General features: G+C 40.9%; 1 protein-coding gene across 2 annotated transcripts in view; it reads right to left on the bottom strand.

Moving 5' to 3' along the window:
* Positions 1-597: 597 nt before the first annotated feature.
* Positions 598-16,557, bottom strand: part of Plek (pleckstrin) — a 30,804-nt gene continuing 14,844 nt past the window's right edge. For both annotated transcript variants that reach the window (XM_027934314.3, XM_027934315.3), the window contains exons 5-10: positions 15,099-15,190; positions 11,742-11,926; positions 10,048-10,152; positions 4,799-4,882; positions 3,917-3,986; positions 598-2,343 (exon numbers count right to left, since the gene is read on the bottom strand). In XM_027934314.3, the coding sequence (XP_027790115.1) occupies positions 2,207-2,343; positions 3,917-3,986; positions 4,799-4,882; positions 10,048-10,152; positions 11,742-11,926; positions 15,099-15,190 (673 nt within the window). In that variant the 3' untranslated portion in view covers positions 598-2,206. The remainder of the gene's footprint in view (positions 2,344-3,916; positions 3,987-4,798; positions 4,883-10,047; positions 10,153-11,741; positions 11,927-15,098; positions 15,191-16,557) is intronic.

Here is a 16,557-nt window from a genome sequence, read left to right as displayed (position 1 = left end):
ACCCTTGTGGATTAGCCCATTGTAGCATGTAATAGGATCTGAGCTTTGTAAATCAAAGAAGTTCTAACATATCATCTATATCTGTTCTCTATATATGTCCACTTTGTCAAGGGACACCTTCTTCCCACCAGGAAGAACCAATACCTATGTTAGGAAGACTTAGTGATGCTGTGAATGCCCACAGGTCATAGTGTACAAATATACAATTGTGTAATGCAAGTCCTAGGGAGCATTAGTCACCTAGACCAAACCATCCAGTTCAACCATACATAGCATCCCTTCAGTTAGAAACTCTTTTTCCATTAAGGAAATTTTTTTTTTCTTAATGTAAATACTTGAAGGATTCATTTGCTTGCCTGAACGTTATAATCAAGATGGTATATGTTAAAAATCAGTGATACAGTCTGTCCATGTATTTTCCATTCTCTAAGTCCTATCTTCACTTTTGGTCTATTCTTGCCAAAACAAGAGACTGACAATTTATTTAAAAACCATAAGACCATGGAAATGATCTTAGAGCTAAAAGATGGTTATTATTACTCAATGAAAATGAGTTATAGAAAAGGAGAATGTTTAATAAGAAGCAAAACAGAGTCATCACACCCAAAAGTCAGATTTATTTCAAAACATAATGCTGACTCCATAATAATAAATATGTTTAACACTGAAAGTAGAAAAAACTATTGTGCATATTCTATGAAGATACGGTGCTAAAGTATTAGAGAAAAAGGTAGCCCTTCACCTCTAGGCCACTGATAAAACAATCTGGGAGAGGTGCACAATCACATGGATAAGGCAGGGGAATTGAGGGAGGGCAAGAGAGGAATTTATCAAATCATGAAGAATTTTCTACTTGCCTTTCCTTCCTGGAGCCATAAAATTAAAAACCTAGAGTTGGAAAACTATGAACTACACCTTCACACACATACCTGGTTGTATAGGTGCTGTCTTTCTCAATTTGGGAGATGGTTAACTATTTAGAGATCAGAATGAAAAACTAAACTGGTTTCCATTTTGTCCTAGGCCAGATCACTCTGGCTAATGACAGGGCCATGAAACCCTCAGAGCCCATCAGAGCAGCTACTGCTTGTGTTTAAGGCTCAAGCACAGCAATCATGAACTGGAGAACTGAAGGCACTACACAATGGTGACAGGCACCACCACAAGCTCTGAGGGTCCAAGTCCTTTCAGAGCTGACAATTATATGCCTCCATCTAATCAGCTAGCCTGGGATCCAGCTCCTCCACTCTCTACAGATGGGGGCACATTAGCCCGGCTGCTGCTCAGGCCTCACTCATACAGGGAACCCACCTGCCCTTTTCCCCCCACTAACCCTCAAAAGAAATTCATATATTTGGGCCCCCTCTAATTACAATAAGTAGTAGAGAAATGCTCCAGAAAGGAACACTAGGAGACTTCCTTCAAATCAGACTCAAGTGGGAGTAGAATAGACCTGTGTGTGGCCTCAGGGCCTGGAAAGGACACTCAGCTGCTCCTGACTACCTCAGGTCTTTCTCTCTGAAGATAAAACCTCCCAAATGGTAAAAAGCAATATAAGACTTAATCCTAAAATCCACCACTGCTCTCAGGAAGTGTTGGGGAAGGGAAGGAATAAAGAAGCGTGCTCTCACAGGCAAAAATAAGTGGAAGACAGCTAAAGAAAATGAAGAGGTCAGTGCCTAGTCCTCTCAGTATAAATTGGCAACAGTTTCGAAGGGAAGGGCTGTCAGGTTCTGGCTCATCTCAAGACCACTGGAGGCCAAGACTCAGCCCAGGAATGACACCAGCAGGATAATTAGCAGTACTCCCACTCTCATGGGGATTAGAATCACAGGGCATTGCTTTTGTTGTTATTGCTGTTGTTTGTTTTTGTTATTTTGTTTTGTTTTTTAAGCTAGGGAGGACTTCAGACACATTAGTTTACCTCCATCATTTTTCCAAAGAGGCCCTGAAGCCTGGAAAGGTTAAACAGTCTACCCAGGACACACAGCTTGTCATATGACTCGGGGGACATGGAGTGGGACAGAGGCTGCAGGGAGAGAGGCAGTGCAGGTGAACATCATGCAGCACATGGCTAGCTACATTCTGGCAAAAACTTCCCACCCCTGACCCTTTCCAGTAGAATTGTCACAGAAGTGGACAGGTCCTGGACCAAGCTTATACAAGGGCTTCTCTCTGGAGGGCATGAGGACTTGCAGACATGTCTTCATTTCCCAGTCCGCGAGGCCACCTGGATGGCTTTGATCCACTCTGTGCGTTCCTTGGGGGTGGCCGCTTGCAAGAAATAATGAACTTCATCAGCCGTGATGATCTCGAAAAGGTTCTCTTCATCACTCTTCCTGCCTGTGAGGAGAGAGAAAATGGCAGCACACACACGAGCACCAGAAAGTCACCTGACCTGCCCTCCTGCTCACAGGTCATGAAACACTTTTTAAAAAAAATCCCAAGGAAAGTATGTGGTTTTTCAAACATATAAACATTATATGATTATGTATATTTATACATAGGTATATATGTTGTATTCATATGGATGGGTACATAGTATGATCCTATATGTATGTGTTTATTTGTAAGAAACAAGTAAAATACTCAAGGAGAAACATTTTATTTCATAGTTTGTAAGTAAAATTTTCACCTTTGCATTCCAATAATATTTCATAAATAATTTCTTTTTTGAGGCGGGGGGGGACCAGGGATTGAACTCAGGGGCACTCAACCACTGAGCCATATCCTCAGACCTATTTTGTATTTTATTTAGAGACGGGGTCTCACTGAGCTGCTTAGCACCTCATCATTGCTGAGGTTGACTTTGAACTTGCCATCCTCCTGTCTCAGCCTCCTAAACTGCTGGGATTATAGGCATGTGCCACCACACCTGGCAATAATTTCTAATGGTATCTAATGATTGATTTTTTTCTGCTTATAATATAAATCATGAGCTGATAGTCTCATATATATGTATGTGTGTGTGTGTGTATATATATATACACACACATATGTATATCTATGCATACACATTTGTATATACATATATGTTTATACATGCATATGAAAACAAAACCAATCCTACCATCAATATTTTACATACAGTTTGAACTGATTTTTGTCAAGGGTTAAATTAGAGCCACTTAAAACATCCATCTCAAATTAAAAAGCCACATGATCCTCTCCAAAACTAAAGCACTGCTCTAGGTGGCAGAGAGATGGCAGACTTAGGGTAGTACAAATCTGGGCTTTTGTTGATATGGTTTTCCTGTCACCTTTATAACATCATAAACCCAAAATGGCAAAATAAAATCAGGGTTGGGCTATCCAAACCACATTGCCCAGTGATTCCATTTATCCATTGCACCTCAGAAGTCAATGCACAGCCACATAACTATCCATATGTCCAGCATAAGCTTGTACCTGAAAGTTATCCTGTGTAGCCCCTCGTTTTGAGAGGAAGCACTAAGATTCACCATACTGGGGTGGTTCACTGAGGGTCATGTGGCTGAATGAGTAGCATAGACCTAATAGTAACCCAGGTGCTCCGTCCACTCACCACAATTCTTGTTGCACAAATGCTCCTTTTGTTGTGGGGAATTTCCTGATCTGGATAAGTAAAAAATTTCCTTTAAGGAATGTCATCATATCACTTGCTAATAAGCTCTCTATCTAAGCCAATTTGGAAGTGATGTATTTTCTCAGCATTGCTCAAGGACTTATAGACATCCACAAAGCCACTCCAGTTCCTCAGGTCTGGAAAGCAGGGGCAGCTCAGGGAAAAGAATAGCTCTTGGTTTCTCTAAGGTTTTCAGACAGCAAGTTCATGCATGCTTATGCCTGATTGATTGATTGATTGATTATGTTGGTACCAGATGTACAGGAGTGCAGAGTCTAAGGAGACACATCTCTCACAGAAATTCGTTCTTACCATCTGGATTGCTCTCCACTGAAGTCACCACACAACCTCTCAAGTGAACTGCTCCCAGGGGATCTTCCCCCTAGAGGAAAGAGAAGTCATTCATCCATACACTGTATGGATACATCTTATTTTAATGGTGCAAAATTCTCATAGACTCACTCTGGTAAGTATTAGGAGATTAAAATAAATAATAGCAGAAGGACCTTAAAGGAAATTCATTCCAGATCCTCCATTCTCCACTTTCAATGGAGCCAGGGAGGTTTCATGAGAATATGCAAGTCAAGCTGGACTTCAACTCTGGAGGAAAGTGGCAGAAGTGGAGATGCTGAGGTCCCCATGCCCCTCTAAAGAAAAGATGCATGTTTACTGCACCTGACACAGTAGTATCACCTTCCAGGAGCAGATCAAAGAGCCCTGCACCATAAACAAAGACCAAGGACTCAACCCTAACATGGGTTTTTACTCTCCAGAGTTGGCTCATTTTATTGAGGAAAAAGCTCTCTTCAACAATCAACAGCCTGAATTGCAGGAATTAAATAATGCATTCATCCAAGTTGGCCTGGAATTATCACTTTTTTGCAGAGTGTTGGACTTATTGAGTTTCCCCAAAAATATTAGATTAGGGCAAACAAAAAAATTACATTGAGCTAACCAAATAAATTAAAATACAGTGATATTATATTCCATCCCTCAGTTTATACTGGCCTTTAAGGCATCGGGATTCAGATCGTTGCAGTGTGAGTAGGTAGGAAAAGGTAAAGGAAGATGGGTGAAAAAAGTGGGAGGGTGAAAAGAAAATGGAAATATGAACAACACAGAGAATCAGAAGCCCAGCCCATAAATGGAGTGGAGGTTTCCATTTGAATGGGTTTATTGACCACAGAATCTCACCCCAGCAGGGTCATAGTAGTGCAGGTAGGCAGGGTCTTCTCGCAGAACAAATTTTCTCACTTTCCAGTTTTTCCTCCTATGCCCCTAAATCCAGGAACAACAAAAGAAAAGAAATGATGAGTTCCTAGCATCACTCGATATGTTCAGTGCCTAGGTCATAAGTCTTTTCTGAATTGGATAAAAGAAAAAAGAAGATGAAACATTAACTTTAGGAGAACAAGGCCCTGACCCAGGACATTCTCAGGGGATAGCACCGAGGCCAATTAATAACTTGTTATTATATTAAATGGATGAACTAGATTATTTCCAAGCTTGGTTTGCAGTTTCATTATCATGTAAAGCGATGCTGTGTACTATATGCTATGTTAGGGATATTATCAGTTTAAGATGTGGGCCTGCTCTTCAAAGAGTTTATGAACTATGTGGAAATATAAAATAGCAAAGCCCAAATCAAATAATTTGTATAAATAATGGATTTGAAAGGAAATAAGTGAGGAATATGTAATTATGGGCTTTGGATGTCAATCAAAGCCTCATAAAGGCCTGGACTTGTCTGTGTGGGACACACAGGATTTAGATGGATATAAAGATTATTGACAACACAAAAAAAATGGGTGGAAATGCACAGGGCATGAGCAGAAGCTGATGAATGAGACCAGTCTGGCTAAGATGCACTGTGCATGAGGAGTAGCAGAAGCAAAGCTGGAAAAATCACAGATCTTGGTCAAAATAAAATGACTTTTGAAAAGGAAGATGGGAGATAATTACTAAGACTTTTGAGTAAGGAAAAGATTACAATTTGGGGAAAATTAATATGGTGACAAAGTACAGAATGGACCAGCTAGATAGAATAAAGGAAAGCCAGGTAGAAGATAAGAATGTAAAAATGAGGTCATTAGGGAATGATTGCAATAATCCAGACATAAAATTATTAGGAACTAACTTTAGGTAGCAGCAATAGCCATGGAAATGAATTTGGCTATAATAGACATAATAAAAATAGATTAAAACTTGGTCTTCCTCAGTAGAATTAAACCCTTGGCATCATCTAGTCTGTGAATTTTAAGAACAGAAACTTTCTCTTTATTCCCCAGTGCTCACCATAGTGTCTGGCACATGGAAACTGCTCCATCTCTCTTTGTAATAGCCATTAAAGAGCAAGTTTAATGATCACAGTAAACCTGATTCTGTGATTTTTCCACAGAAAAGTCAAAGGATTTAAATACCTCCAGAAGCCTAAAATGGTTTTAAATTAGAAGATAACATACTGTCTACCCAAAATGAAGAATAATCTAAAGTACCACATATCAACAGGCATATATATAGATGGATTTTCCAACATTTTTCATTTTGCTGATGTACAAAACAATGAATAATGTGTGGTTTTAGCAGACAGAGCCTCCTTCATAAAATCAGGTCAGAGGAATTTAAAGGGCACTTTCAAGAAGGGATGTAAGTTTTATGGCCAAGAATTTGGTTTAAAAAAAAAACACTCATTTCCAAAGAATCTTTTACTTGCCTGAAGGGATAGAGCCAGGAACCCTACAGAGTCACATGGAAGGGCAGGAAATAGTTCTGTCTGCTATATCATCATTGGCATTTGCAATGCAGCAGCTTCTAAAAGTATGGATTCCTACTCTTTCCCTTAACTAACGTCATCCATGAGATACAAACACTACAGTTGCCACCCCGCACCATTTCCTCTTCATCTGCACACCCTCATGTCATGCTGTCTTACGAAATTACTGAGTGATCACCAGGTCATGAGCTGATGGAATAGGAAGGTAACAGGAAAGAGGAAGGTGAAACCAGCCTTCCCTGACTAGTCACCTCATTCCCTTGAAGTCCTCACTGACATCAGTGCTGTATATTGCAGTTTGCTGTAATTGGGGGTGTCTGGCCATCTTTCATTTTAGGAGTGTTTCCTGAGGGATTTTAAGTAATGTACGCAGGCCTGAGCTTTCCAAGAATTGTTATTAAACTTGTCAAAGTCATCTAATTATATTCAATGGAATTCACTTCACAAGTGTTTACTGCCAATCACGGACCAAGAAGGACACTGAACTTCACAGTAGAAACAAGACACACGTATAACACATTATCCTTTCCTTCAAAGAATCTGGTTGGGAATTAAACAACTACATATTTCATTCATTGTTTTAACAGAAGAAATTATACAAGAAGGGATTATACTGAATCTAATCCACAACCATTTACCCTCAAACTTTCTCCATTTGCAAAGTAGAATTATTTCCTCTGAGGTGCAAGTGGGATATAGTCTTCCAGTTGGACAAAGCTATTTCCCACCTCTGAAGTGTGGAGCACAGTTCCTTTTTCATGACAATCCTGGTGGGCAGGTTAGCCTTGTTCCCAGAAAAGGATATAAAAGTACTTTACTTTTTGAGGAACTAAAAAAAAATTTTTTTAATTCCCTCAAGTGATTCTGACATGAACCACAGTTACTAACCACTGAGGCTAAGAGGTTGGAAACATTAAAGAAAAATGCCTATTCAAATAGAAGAGGTCTTTGGTTTTCTCCCTACTCTGCCCCACGGAAAACAATTTGGAAGAAAGAATAGTGTAAAAGAACCAAATTCCTGAATGCACACAGATTCCTGTTTTCTCTAAGTAGAAACGAAGTTTATAGAATGACATTTTAAATAGTTGTATTTTGAAAATAGAATAAATTATCTTTTAAGACTAAAAAGGCTACCTCATTGGTTCTCAGCACTGGCTACACATCAGAATCACTTGGAAGCTACAAAATTCCAAAGACTGATTTGATCAGCCAGGGTACAGTTTTTACAGCTCTCCAACTGTCAAATTTGTTTATCAACTGGGCTAGCTACAACTACATTGTACCTATCAAAGGTTTGGTAAAGAAAACACACATATAAGTTTACTACAGTTGCCACCCCACACCATTTCCTCATAGTCCCTATCATCTTCAAAATACATTCAGGTACCTATTCCTTAACCAATTTTTGACTATTCATCCATCTCCTACTGGGTGCTCCGCCTAGATATGGCTCCAGTCCAGCCCAGATGTTTATATACCTTCTTGCTTAGCTTTTTAAGAACTCCTCTGAAGATTAGGGCCTGGGGCTGGCCATGTAGCTCAGTGGTAGAAAGCTTGCCTAGCATACATGAAGCCCTTGGTTCAAAAAGGAAGTTCCCTCCAAGTTACTCCTGTCTTAACAGTCATCTTCCAGCATCTGAAATCAAAGAGCCTGGAACCTAAGAATGTTTTCTAGAATCAATGAGGAAGCCAACGAGGGGCAAACTATGAGTCTTTCCTATGGCCCTGCCCCCACTGCCTTTCCTTTAATTTAGTCAAGTTGTTTACCTTGTCATAAAAGATATTAGAATAGGACATGAATTCTTTCTAAATCCTTGCTGTATATTTCTTAGGACCTGGTTCTTTTAAAACTTGGAGCTAAGACAAGTTTTCAATACTAATGTTTCACTTCCCCAGGATAATTCAAAATCCTCCTTATTACCTAATCTCAACAAAGCCAATGAGACTTATATTTTAAAATAAAAATATATACTCTGTTTTGGTTCTTTTCTCCTTGTTCATTCCATTAACCACTAACATGAAGGACTATAATATGAAGTAAAATCTCTTAGTCTCATGGAACCTATAGGTAGTACACAGAAATTTCTTTACATCAACCAGGCTTTCTCCATTATGAGTTGTGCTTGCATTTATTTATTCATTCATTCATTCTCATTAGTTATACAAGACAGCTCTTCAATTCATTGTACACAAATGAAGCACAATTTTTCAGTTCTCTGATCATACATAAAGTATGGTCATACCATTCGTGCAATCATATGAGTACCTAAGGTAATGATGTCTGTTTCATTCCACCATTTTTTCTACCCCCAGGCCCCTCCCCAGTTTGGCCCATCCAAAGTTCCTTCACTCATCCTATGCCCCCCCATTATGGATTAGCATCCACTTATCCTAGAAAACATTCAGCCTTTGTCTTTGGGGTATTGGTTTACTTTGCTTAGCATGATATTCTCTAACTCCACCCATTTACCTACAAATGCCATAATTTTATCCTCTCTTAATGCTGAGTAATATTCCATTGTGTATATGTACTACACTCATATATTGCTGGTGGGACTGCAAATTGGTTCAGCCTATCTGGAAAGCAGTATGGAGATTCCTTAGAAAACTTGGAATGAAACCACCATTTGACTATCCCACTCCTTAGTCGATTCCCAAAGGACTTAAAAACAGCATACTACAGTGACGCAGCCACCTCAATGTTTATAGCAGCCCAGTTCACAATAGCCGAACTGTGGAACCAACCTAGATGCCCTTCAATAGATGAATGGATAAAGAAACTGGATGGTGCTATTAATACAGCTCACAGTACAGCCAGAAAGACAAGACTTTGGTCCTCTGAAGTGGCCTGGGCTTCTTTGCCACCCTATGCTAGTATCAGTTCATTTCACCCTGAATAGTCCCACATCTTCCTGCTATTTATCCCTCTGCTAAGTGCTGGCTTTGGCTTCCTCGTTCACCCCCAGCCCTTCTATTCTCCTACCTCGAAGCATCATGTGCCTTGGTCCCTAAAAACTGACTAGAGATATTCAGCTCACCCCAGTCCTTTCCTCCCAGATTGATGATGTCCTATATTTGTAGACACCTGGTAACTGCATATAACTTCCCCCCAGGGCTATGTCCATGCCCTCAGACTAGATTTGACCTTTGCCTGCTGTTTCTGTGGAGTTGGCCTTGGGCTTGTTCTAGTTTTTGGTATCACCATGCTTACACACAATCTAGAATGGTACTCCTTGCCCACAAAGTGCCTAATGTTCTTACCTGGGTGTGGCCTATACCTATCTCCTAGTGACTTTGAAAGGAAGAAGAGAGGCAAAATGTCAGTACTTCAGCATAAAACATCTTTGTCTTTTGGATGACATCTCTTAGCCAATTTATTTCCTCCAGAATGAAAGGGAAAATATTTTCTTAAAACTTTTTCTCCCTGTGATGTTGATAAAGGAGATCTTTTTCTATTGTAGGGGTGTCTTGTGCCCTGCCTGCCTCAGTCTTCCCAATCTAATGCCACTTTGATCATCGACTTAGCTAATCCTCTCACTTTTATTCTCTGGATTTCATTTTCTGGTTCAGTATTGGTCAAATAAACTAAATGCCATTGAGTCGTTTAGGGAAAACTTTGGGGGAAATTGCTAAGGGGAAAGGCTAGGAGGAAATAGGGGTGGCCACTCACCTGCTTCAGTAAACATCCCTGCTTGATAATCACCCCTCTGAATTCTTCTTTCAGAATCACATCATCATCACTGGAATTCTCTTCACAGAAGAACCCACTGTCTGGCTATTGGGAAAACAGTCAGCAAAATGACTTCATTAACCTTAGACATATTGCTCTGTGTACCATGCCCACCTCCCTCTCCCTTCCAGCTAATGGGATAGGCTCCTCCTCTTCCTTCCAGCTACTGGGCATATCCCCATCTGAACTTTAAAGGCTGTTCTTGGTTAGCTAGTCTCCTCTCCTTCATTTTCTTGCTTCTACATGCCATTCCTTTCTCAGCTCCACTTAAATGTGATCTTGACAACATCCTTTCATTTTCTAAGGTTCCCCAAACTATATTCTTTTTAAAATTTTTTTTAGTTGTAGATGAACACAATATCTTTATTTTTATTTATTTATTATTTTTATGTGGTGCTGAGGATTGAACCCAGGGCCTCATGCATGGGAGGCAAGCACTCTACTACTGAGCTACAACCCCAGCCCCACTCAAGCTATATTCTAAGTCTATCTCCATCTTTCTCACCTTGTGTATTTCTTCCTTTGAAGCCTCCTTTTCCTGGGACCTCATAGCCCCATTCTTGAAACCAGGGTGACTGACATTAAAACACTTTACAACACTATCTTCCTCAGGACCTTTACCACTCAACCCCTTCTCCAACTTTAAGAACAACAAAGAGCAAGGGTCCAGCACCAACCCCTCACATCAAGAGGGCATCGGTAACAAATTGCTCAGTGATAAATCATACAGAGGAGCAGTCACTGTGATGGGTATTTTTAGGATCCTGCATTTAAATAGCTATAAATAATAAAAAGTTTGAAGAAAAAAAATAATGACAGAGAAACTTCCTCTAAAGTGAAATGAAACTCTATTTGGGATGTTCACTTCATTTTTGAAAGAAGAATGGTTCTCTTAAGTAGTTTCCTAACTTCTATATTCTGATCCAAAATAGAAACAAAACTGCAAAAATTCCCCCAGAAATCCACAGTTGCCAGAATTATCACACAGCCCAAGATTGGGTCCCCATTGTGTAATACAGCATTTCCCAATCTGCAATAAGCAGACTAGGTGTGGGTAGTACACAACGTGTAGAATGTGACATGCATAGACACACTGTGTATGAAGAGTCACCTATTTTAATGTATATTTGAAAATAAAATTATAACCAGCTCTGTGATTTTTGTACATCTGTGCCTGCATTTTCTTTTCTTTTCTGCTCTATCTCCTTTGTCTAGGAAAGGGCTTGCTATGTAGGAGAGCCTAATAAATTTGTATAAGTAAATTATTGCTTAGTATAAGAATGAAAAGAGTAGAGTTTAAAAAGTCAGTTTAAAGAAAACTATTCAAGTAGTCCACCATTTCCTTTAAACTGTTTCACTTGGATGGGGCAGCGCTGTGGAGTGAAAAGCTGTCAAGTCTGGGTCTTGCTGGTGTATTAGAAGCTTCGTGGGCCTCAAGGCTGCATGGCTTGGGGGCTTGGAGTAGTTCCTTTTTCTCCCCGGTTGACCTCACCCTCCCCCCCACCCCAGCTAACAGCTCTCTGTAGGTCTGGGCACTTTCTTTGGCATATGTGGCTAAGAACTGAAATCAACAGAGACTCTGCCTTGGGCAGTCCCCCAATGAGAAGAATAGATCGGTAGCTTTTCTCACTTACAAAGTAGTAGAAGGCATCCGGGTTGTCCAGGAAAGGGTTCTCAGCAATCCCATCCGCTGCATTCTTGGACAGGTCTCCAGCAGGCTGCAGATAGCCTTCATTGAGCAGTGATGAGGCAATCATGAGGCCTTCCTGGCGATTCCGAATAGATTTGTTGGATACCAACCAGTCGATGACACAGCTACCTAGAGAGGACCAATAGAGGGAATGTTAATCCTCCTCAAAGAGCAAGCCACTGACCATCACTCTTGCACTGGCTCCAGAACACCTGCATGTCCAACTTGTCTCATCCTCCCTGCTATTCCAAGAAGGAAAAAATAAAATTAGTGAGATAGAGACCTGAAAACAAAAAGAATCATGTAAGAAGTTTTTTAAAATGTCTGCATGCTGTGTAAGAAGCAACATCTGCATCAGAGAAATCATTTTTCCTAACCCACTCATTTCTTTCATTAATTAACATTTATTGAGCATCTAGTAGATCGAGCACCTAATAGGTACTCTGAGGTATTGGGCAGATTCACTTAGGGAATGTAAAAGAGAGAGATGCGTGAGAAGTATTAGAACCCAGCAAGTCAATACTGCAGATCTACTGAGTCACATCTGAAGGTGTGGAAGGGGCAGGGGAAGGAGGAGGGGACTGCCATGCACTGTCCGGGAAAATATTCATAGAGAAATTGACACTGGGCTGAGACCTAAAAAAAGCAGTAGGTGTTTGAAAACATGTAAGACAGGGCTGAGAGGGTTCAGCACAGGCTGAGGAGCAGTGGGTGCGAAGATTCACACAAGCTGCAGCCGCCCCAGCAGTGGGGGCGGAGGCAGGAGGAGGAGTGGTGAGACCAGGCAAAAGGAGAGGAGGAGAAGGAAGATGCAAGGTAAGTGGGAAGAACTTTGATGGCGTGTTAAGTCATTTGGCACTAAGGAGCCATTGCAAGTTTTTAAGCAGCAAATATCATCATGATGGGATGTGTGTCCTAAATTAAAATTTGATGACCTTATTTGTTTATCATCACACCTCTTGCCGTTTGACTTGTTTACAGACTCTAACACCTCTGCAGGATCTTGCAGGTCCCTCAAGAAGTCATTTAACCAACCTTTTACCTCAAGAGAGGATAACAAGGGGAATAAAATGAAATTGACCCAAGAGCTAGATTATTAACAGGTGAAAGTAAAGCACTGCATCCATAACAATGCATTCTTTATAGATGACAATGACAGAGTCCATTTAACCCTGCCAGGCCTGGGTCATCCAAGCAAGGGCATTGGGGTGTACCGCACGTGCAACAGCAGTGAGAGCTTTCGGTAAGGAAGCCTTCTGTGAATTTCATATATGAGAAGTTTAGTCCACTTTTTCTAGAAGGATAAATTAATTAATACTGAATCTCTGCTTTTAATCCCTGTAGCAACCCTATAAAAGAGGTAGGGTAGTAATTACAGACCTTATTTGAAGGATGAGAGAATTTAGACTCCGAGAGTTTAAGTGTCCTTAGGCCTAGGTTGCCCAACGCTGGGCCTTCACATTTTATGCTTGTTCAGCTAGGCATGCTGAAGCCTGAAAGATAAGCTCAGTCTAGTGTCCCCATCACCTGATATTCAAGGTCCTTTATCACACATCAGCACATCTGGGTCCCAGTCTCTGCCTCAGTCTTCATCTCCCAGCTGAGACTACTTGACTTCCCTGAAGCCTCTACCCATGGAAATTTCTAGAACCCACCATGAACTTCAATGGAAAAGACGTAAAAAGTGGTAGCCCAATACCCTGGAACTCAGGAACACATAAACACAAGAAATGAGTGTCAGCTGGATCTTGTGACCAGATCTACATTGGAACCTCTTCCTGTTGCCTTTGCCCTTTGCTCTGAAGACCTGACCACAGTCCTGTAGAGTTAGGTCGCTGCCTTGCTCTTGTCAGTTTCCCTCACCAACAACCACAGCTAGGTATCTTGGTCTCAAATCTCATCCTTTACTTGTCTGATGCTAACGGGCTGCTGCCTGAACTTCCTGAGACTCATCCCCTGATACTACAACTCACATTCTTCCCCTTCTCCTTCCTGACCCTGACCTGGACCACTGTCATAGATTATCTGTTGAGCTGGGCACAGTGGCACATGCATGTAATCCCAGCGATTTGGAAGGCTGAGGCAAGAGGATCACGAGTTCAAAGGCAGACTCAGCAATTTAGCAAGGCCCTAAGCAACCTAGTGAGACCCTGTCTCTAAATAAATTATTTTTTAAAAGGGCCGGGGATGTGGCTCGGTGTTTAAGTGCCCCTAGGTTCAATCCCCAGTACCAAAAAAAAAAAAAAAAAAGATTATCTGTTGATCTTATACCTCAGATTCAATATCTCTTATATTTTCTCAGAATTTACTTCCTTTGATGCCTCTTGTCACCATAAGTAACCATGCCTGGTATCTGATAAATCTAGTCCAAAACTATAAATCTCATTTTGTTCCCCATAATGAACCATCTGCCCTACCGGGCAGGTCAATTTCTTTTTCTTAGATACATATTGTGCATCTCTGCCCAATAACTTTGTTCTCACTGTCCTTTGCCAAGCCTCCTCATCAGACATCCTCCTCATGAATGATACCCATATTTCAGGGTCAAAGTTAGGTACCACCTCCTTTTCACCCCCAACAACCCTCTGAACTCTTTCTCTTTTCTGAACTCACTTAGGCAGACATGTGACTTCCTCAGTCATAATAGTCACTTGAGTGCTTGCTCCACTAGCACCTGCTGTGTGTCAGACAATGTTCTACACACAGAACAGCAAGCCTATAAAGTACATAGGCTATGACACCCACATTTTATAAGGAAAGTGAGGCACAGAGAGGCTAAGTTATTGGCCTGAGCTTTTATAGCTAGTAAGTTAAAGACCCAGGAGGATTTGAACCAAGGTAGTCTGGTTCCAATGAACATGTTTCAATCACTACATCATACTACCTAAGTTCATAACACCTAAAACCCTACCCTGTGCAGCCTCTGACATCCTAAGATTACCACTTAACTCTAACATTATATGTCTCCACCCCTGTTTATCATAATAAGATATGCATCTTATTTACCTGAGTATGTATTGCTAACAATTATATAATGCCATTTATTGGGGGAGAAATATCCTTTAATTGATGCAGCTAGAACTTCTGAAACATTATCTTGTACAAAGACGTTTTTTCCACCCTTCTTTCTGATTCCACATGGGGGAAAGTCAATTCTTATGTTCACCACTCTGCATTTAGTGACACTGTTCACTCCCCATGCTCCAGGCCCCCACCAGACACATAGAGCAGAGGGACAGCAAAAGGAGAACTCCCTATTACCTCCCTTGTCACCCCATTTCAGGCATGCATATCCTTTTACCTGTGAAACAGTGGTTAAAAACCTTCTTGTCCTTTTCTAGATTCAGCTCTTTTATTCCTCTTTCAGTGTCTCTCATGGACAAATATAAGGCACTGCAAAGAGATCAAAAACAGATGGTGAGTAGGGAACATTTCAGAATAGTGGGTTCTCTCTGGGAGTTGCCACCCTGGAGAGGCTGGCCATGAGCACAAGCTTCTCTTGCCACTTTGAGTAACCCCTGAACCTATCTCTCCACCAGACCGTAAGAGAAATATTCATATTTACATAATTCTGTGGCCTGCAGAGCATTTAGCAAAATGCACTAGAAAAATACATAATGTTTCTAAAATTCATTAAGCTCTTTTTAAATTTAATTCCTGGTGCCTGAGGTGGAAAATTGCCCTGAGTTAGGTTCCAAAGATTAAAGGTTTTGAGGGCCAATTTTTCACTCACATTGTAGATCTTTGAGATCCCTGGAATATCCCCCCAAAAGGCTCATGAGTTAAAGGCTTAGTTCGCAGCTTGGTCCTATTGAGAGGTGGAGGACACTAAGGAGGTGGGGCCTTGTGAGAGGTCTTTCAGTCTTTGGGGACATGCCCTCAAAGGGGACTGTGGTACCCCAGACTCTCTCTCTCTTTTACAACCTGTCAATGAGGTGAATGTTTTCACTATACCATGCACCCCTGCCTGATGTACCACTATCACCAAAGGCCTAAAAGCAAAATGGATCCAACTGACCATTGACTAAAACATCCAAAACTATGAGCCAAAATGAACCTTTTCTCTTTATAAGTTGATTATCTCAGGTATATATTACAATAATGAAAAGCTGATTAACACAGTCCCCCAATTATTTAAAGATCTTCAAGAGACCATGTTGTAGACTTTTGTCTTGAAAAAACCAAACATTTCCACTAAGCTTATTTTTTATTCTAAAAATGATGAGATAAGGCAAAATAAAAGTTCTCACTTTTCTTGTCCTTGGAACAATAAGCCAAAAATAGCCTTATCAGAGAATCTAAGGCACAACACAGGCCCACTTTCTTGTATATTGTGGCTCCATGTAGTTTGAGCATCATTTCCTCCCTGACATCACTCAGGAATGTGATCACCTGATGTCCCCAACCAGCAGCTGCAGCCAAAGCCAGGTGTCTCCTCTTGGGTCTTTCAACAAAAATCTCCCATGGTGAGGGAAGCTGCTGAGTCTTACTAAGCTCAATGCCCAAACATTTTACTCCTGTGACAGGAGTCTTGTGTTAATCATGCAGCTGTGTCCTCTCTTAGATGTGTCCCATCTCTTACCCACTCCTTGTGAAGAGAATTCTTGTTGGACATTTTAAGCAGCTAACTTGATATTCCTCCCAACAGGGTTCCTGTTTCAGAGTATGCTCAATTGAAAAGCAAAACTACCAGAAAGAAAGATATTCCTGCCAGGTGAGGTGGCACATGCCTGTAATCCCAGCAGCTCAGGACACTGAGG

This window comes from Marmota flaviventris, chromosome 14, assembly GCF_047511675.1.
Source record: "Marmota flaviventris isolate mMarFla1 chromosome 14, mMarFla1.hap1, whole genome shotgun sequence".
NCBI classification, from domain to species: Eukaryota; Metazoa; Chordata; class Mammalia; order Rodentia; family Sciuridae; genus Marmota; species Marmota flaviventris.
The sequence above is the reverse complement of the archived record's forward strand: the minus strand, read 5'-3'. Positions and strand labels throughout refer to the sequence as shown.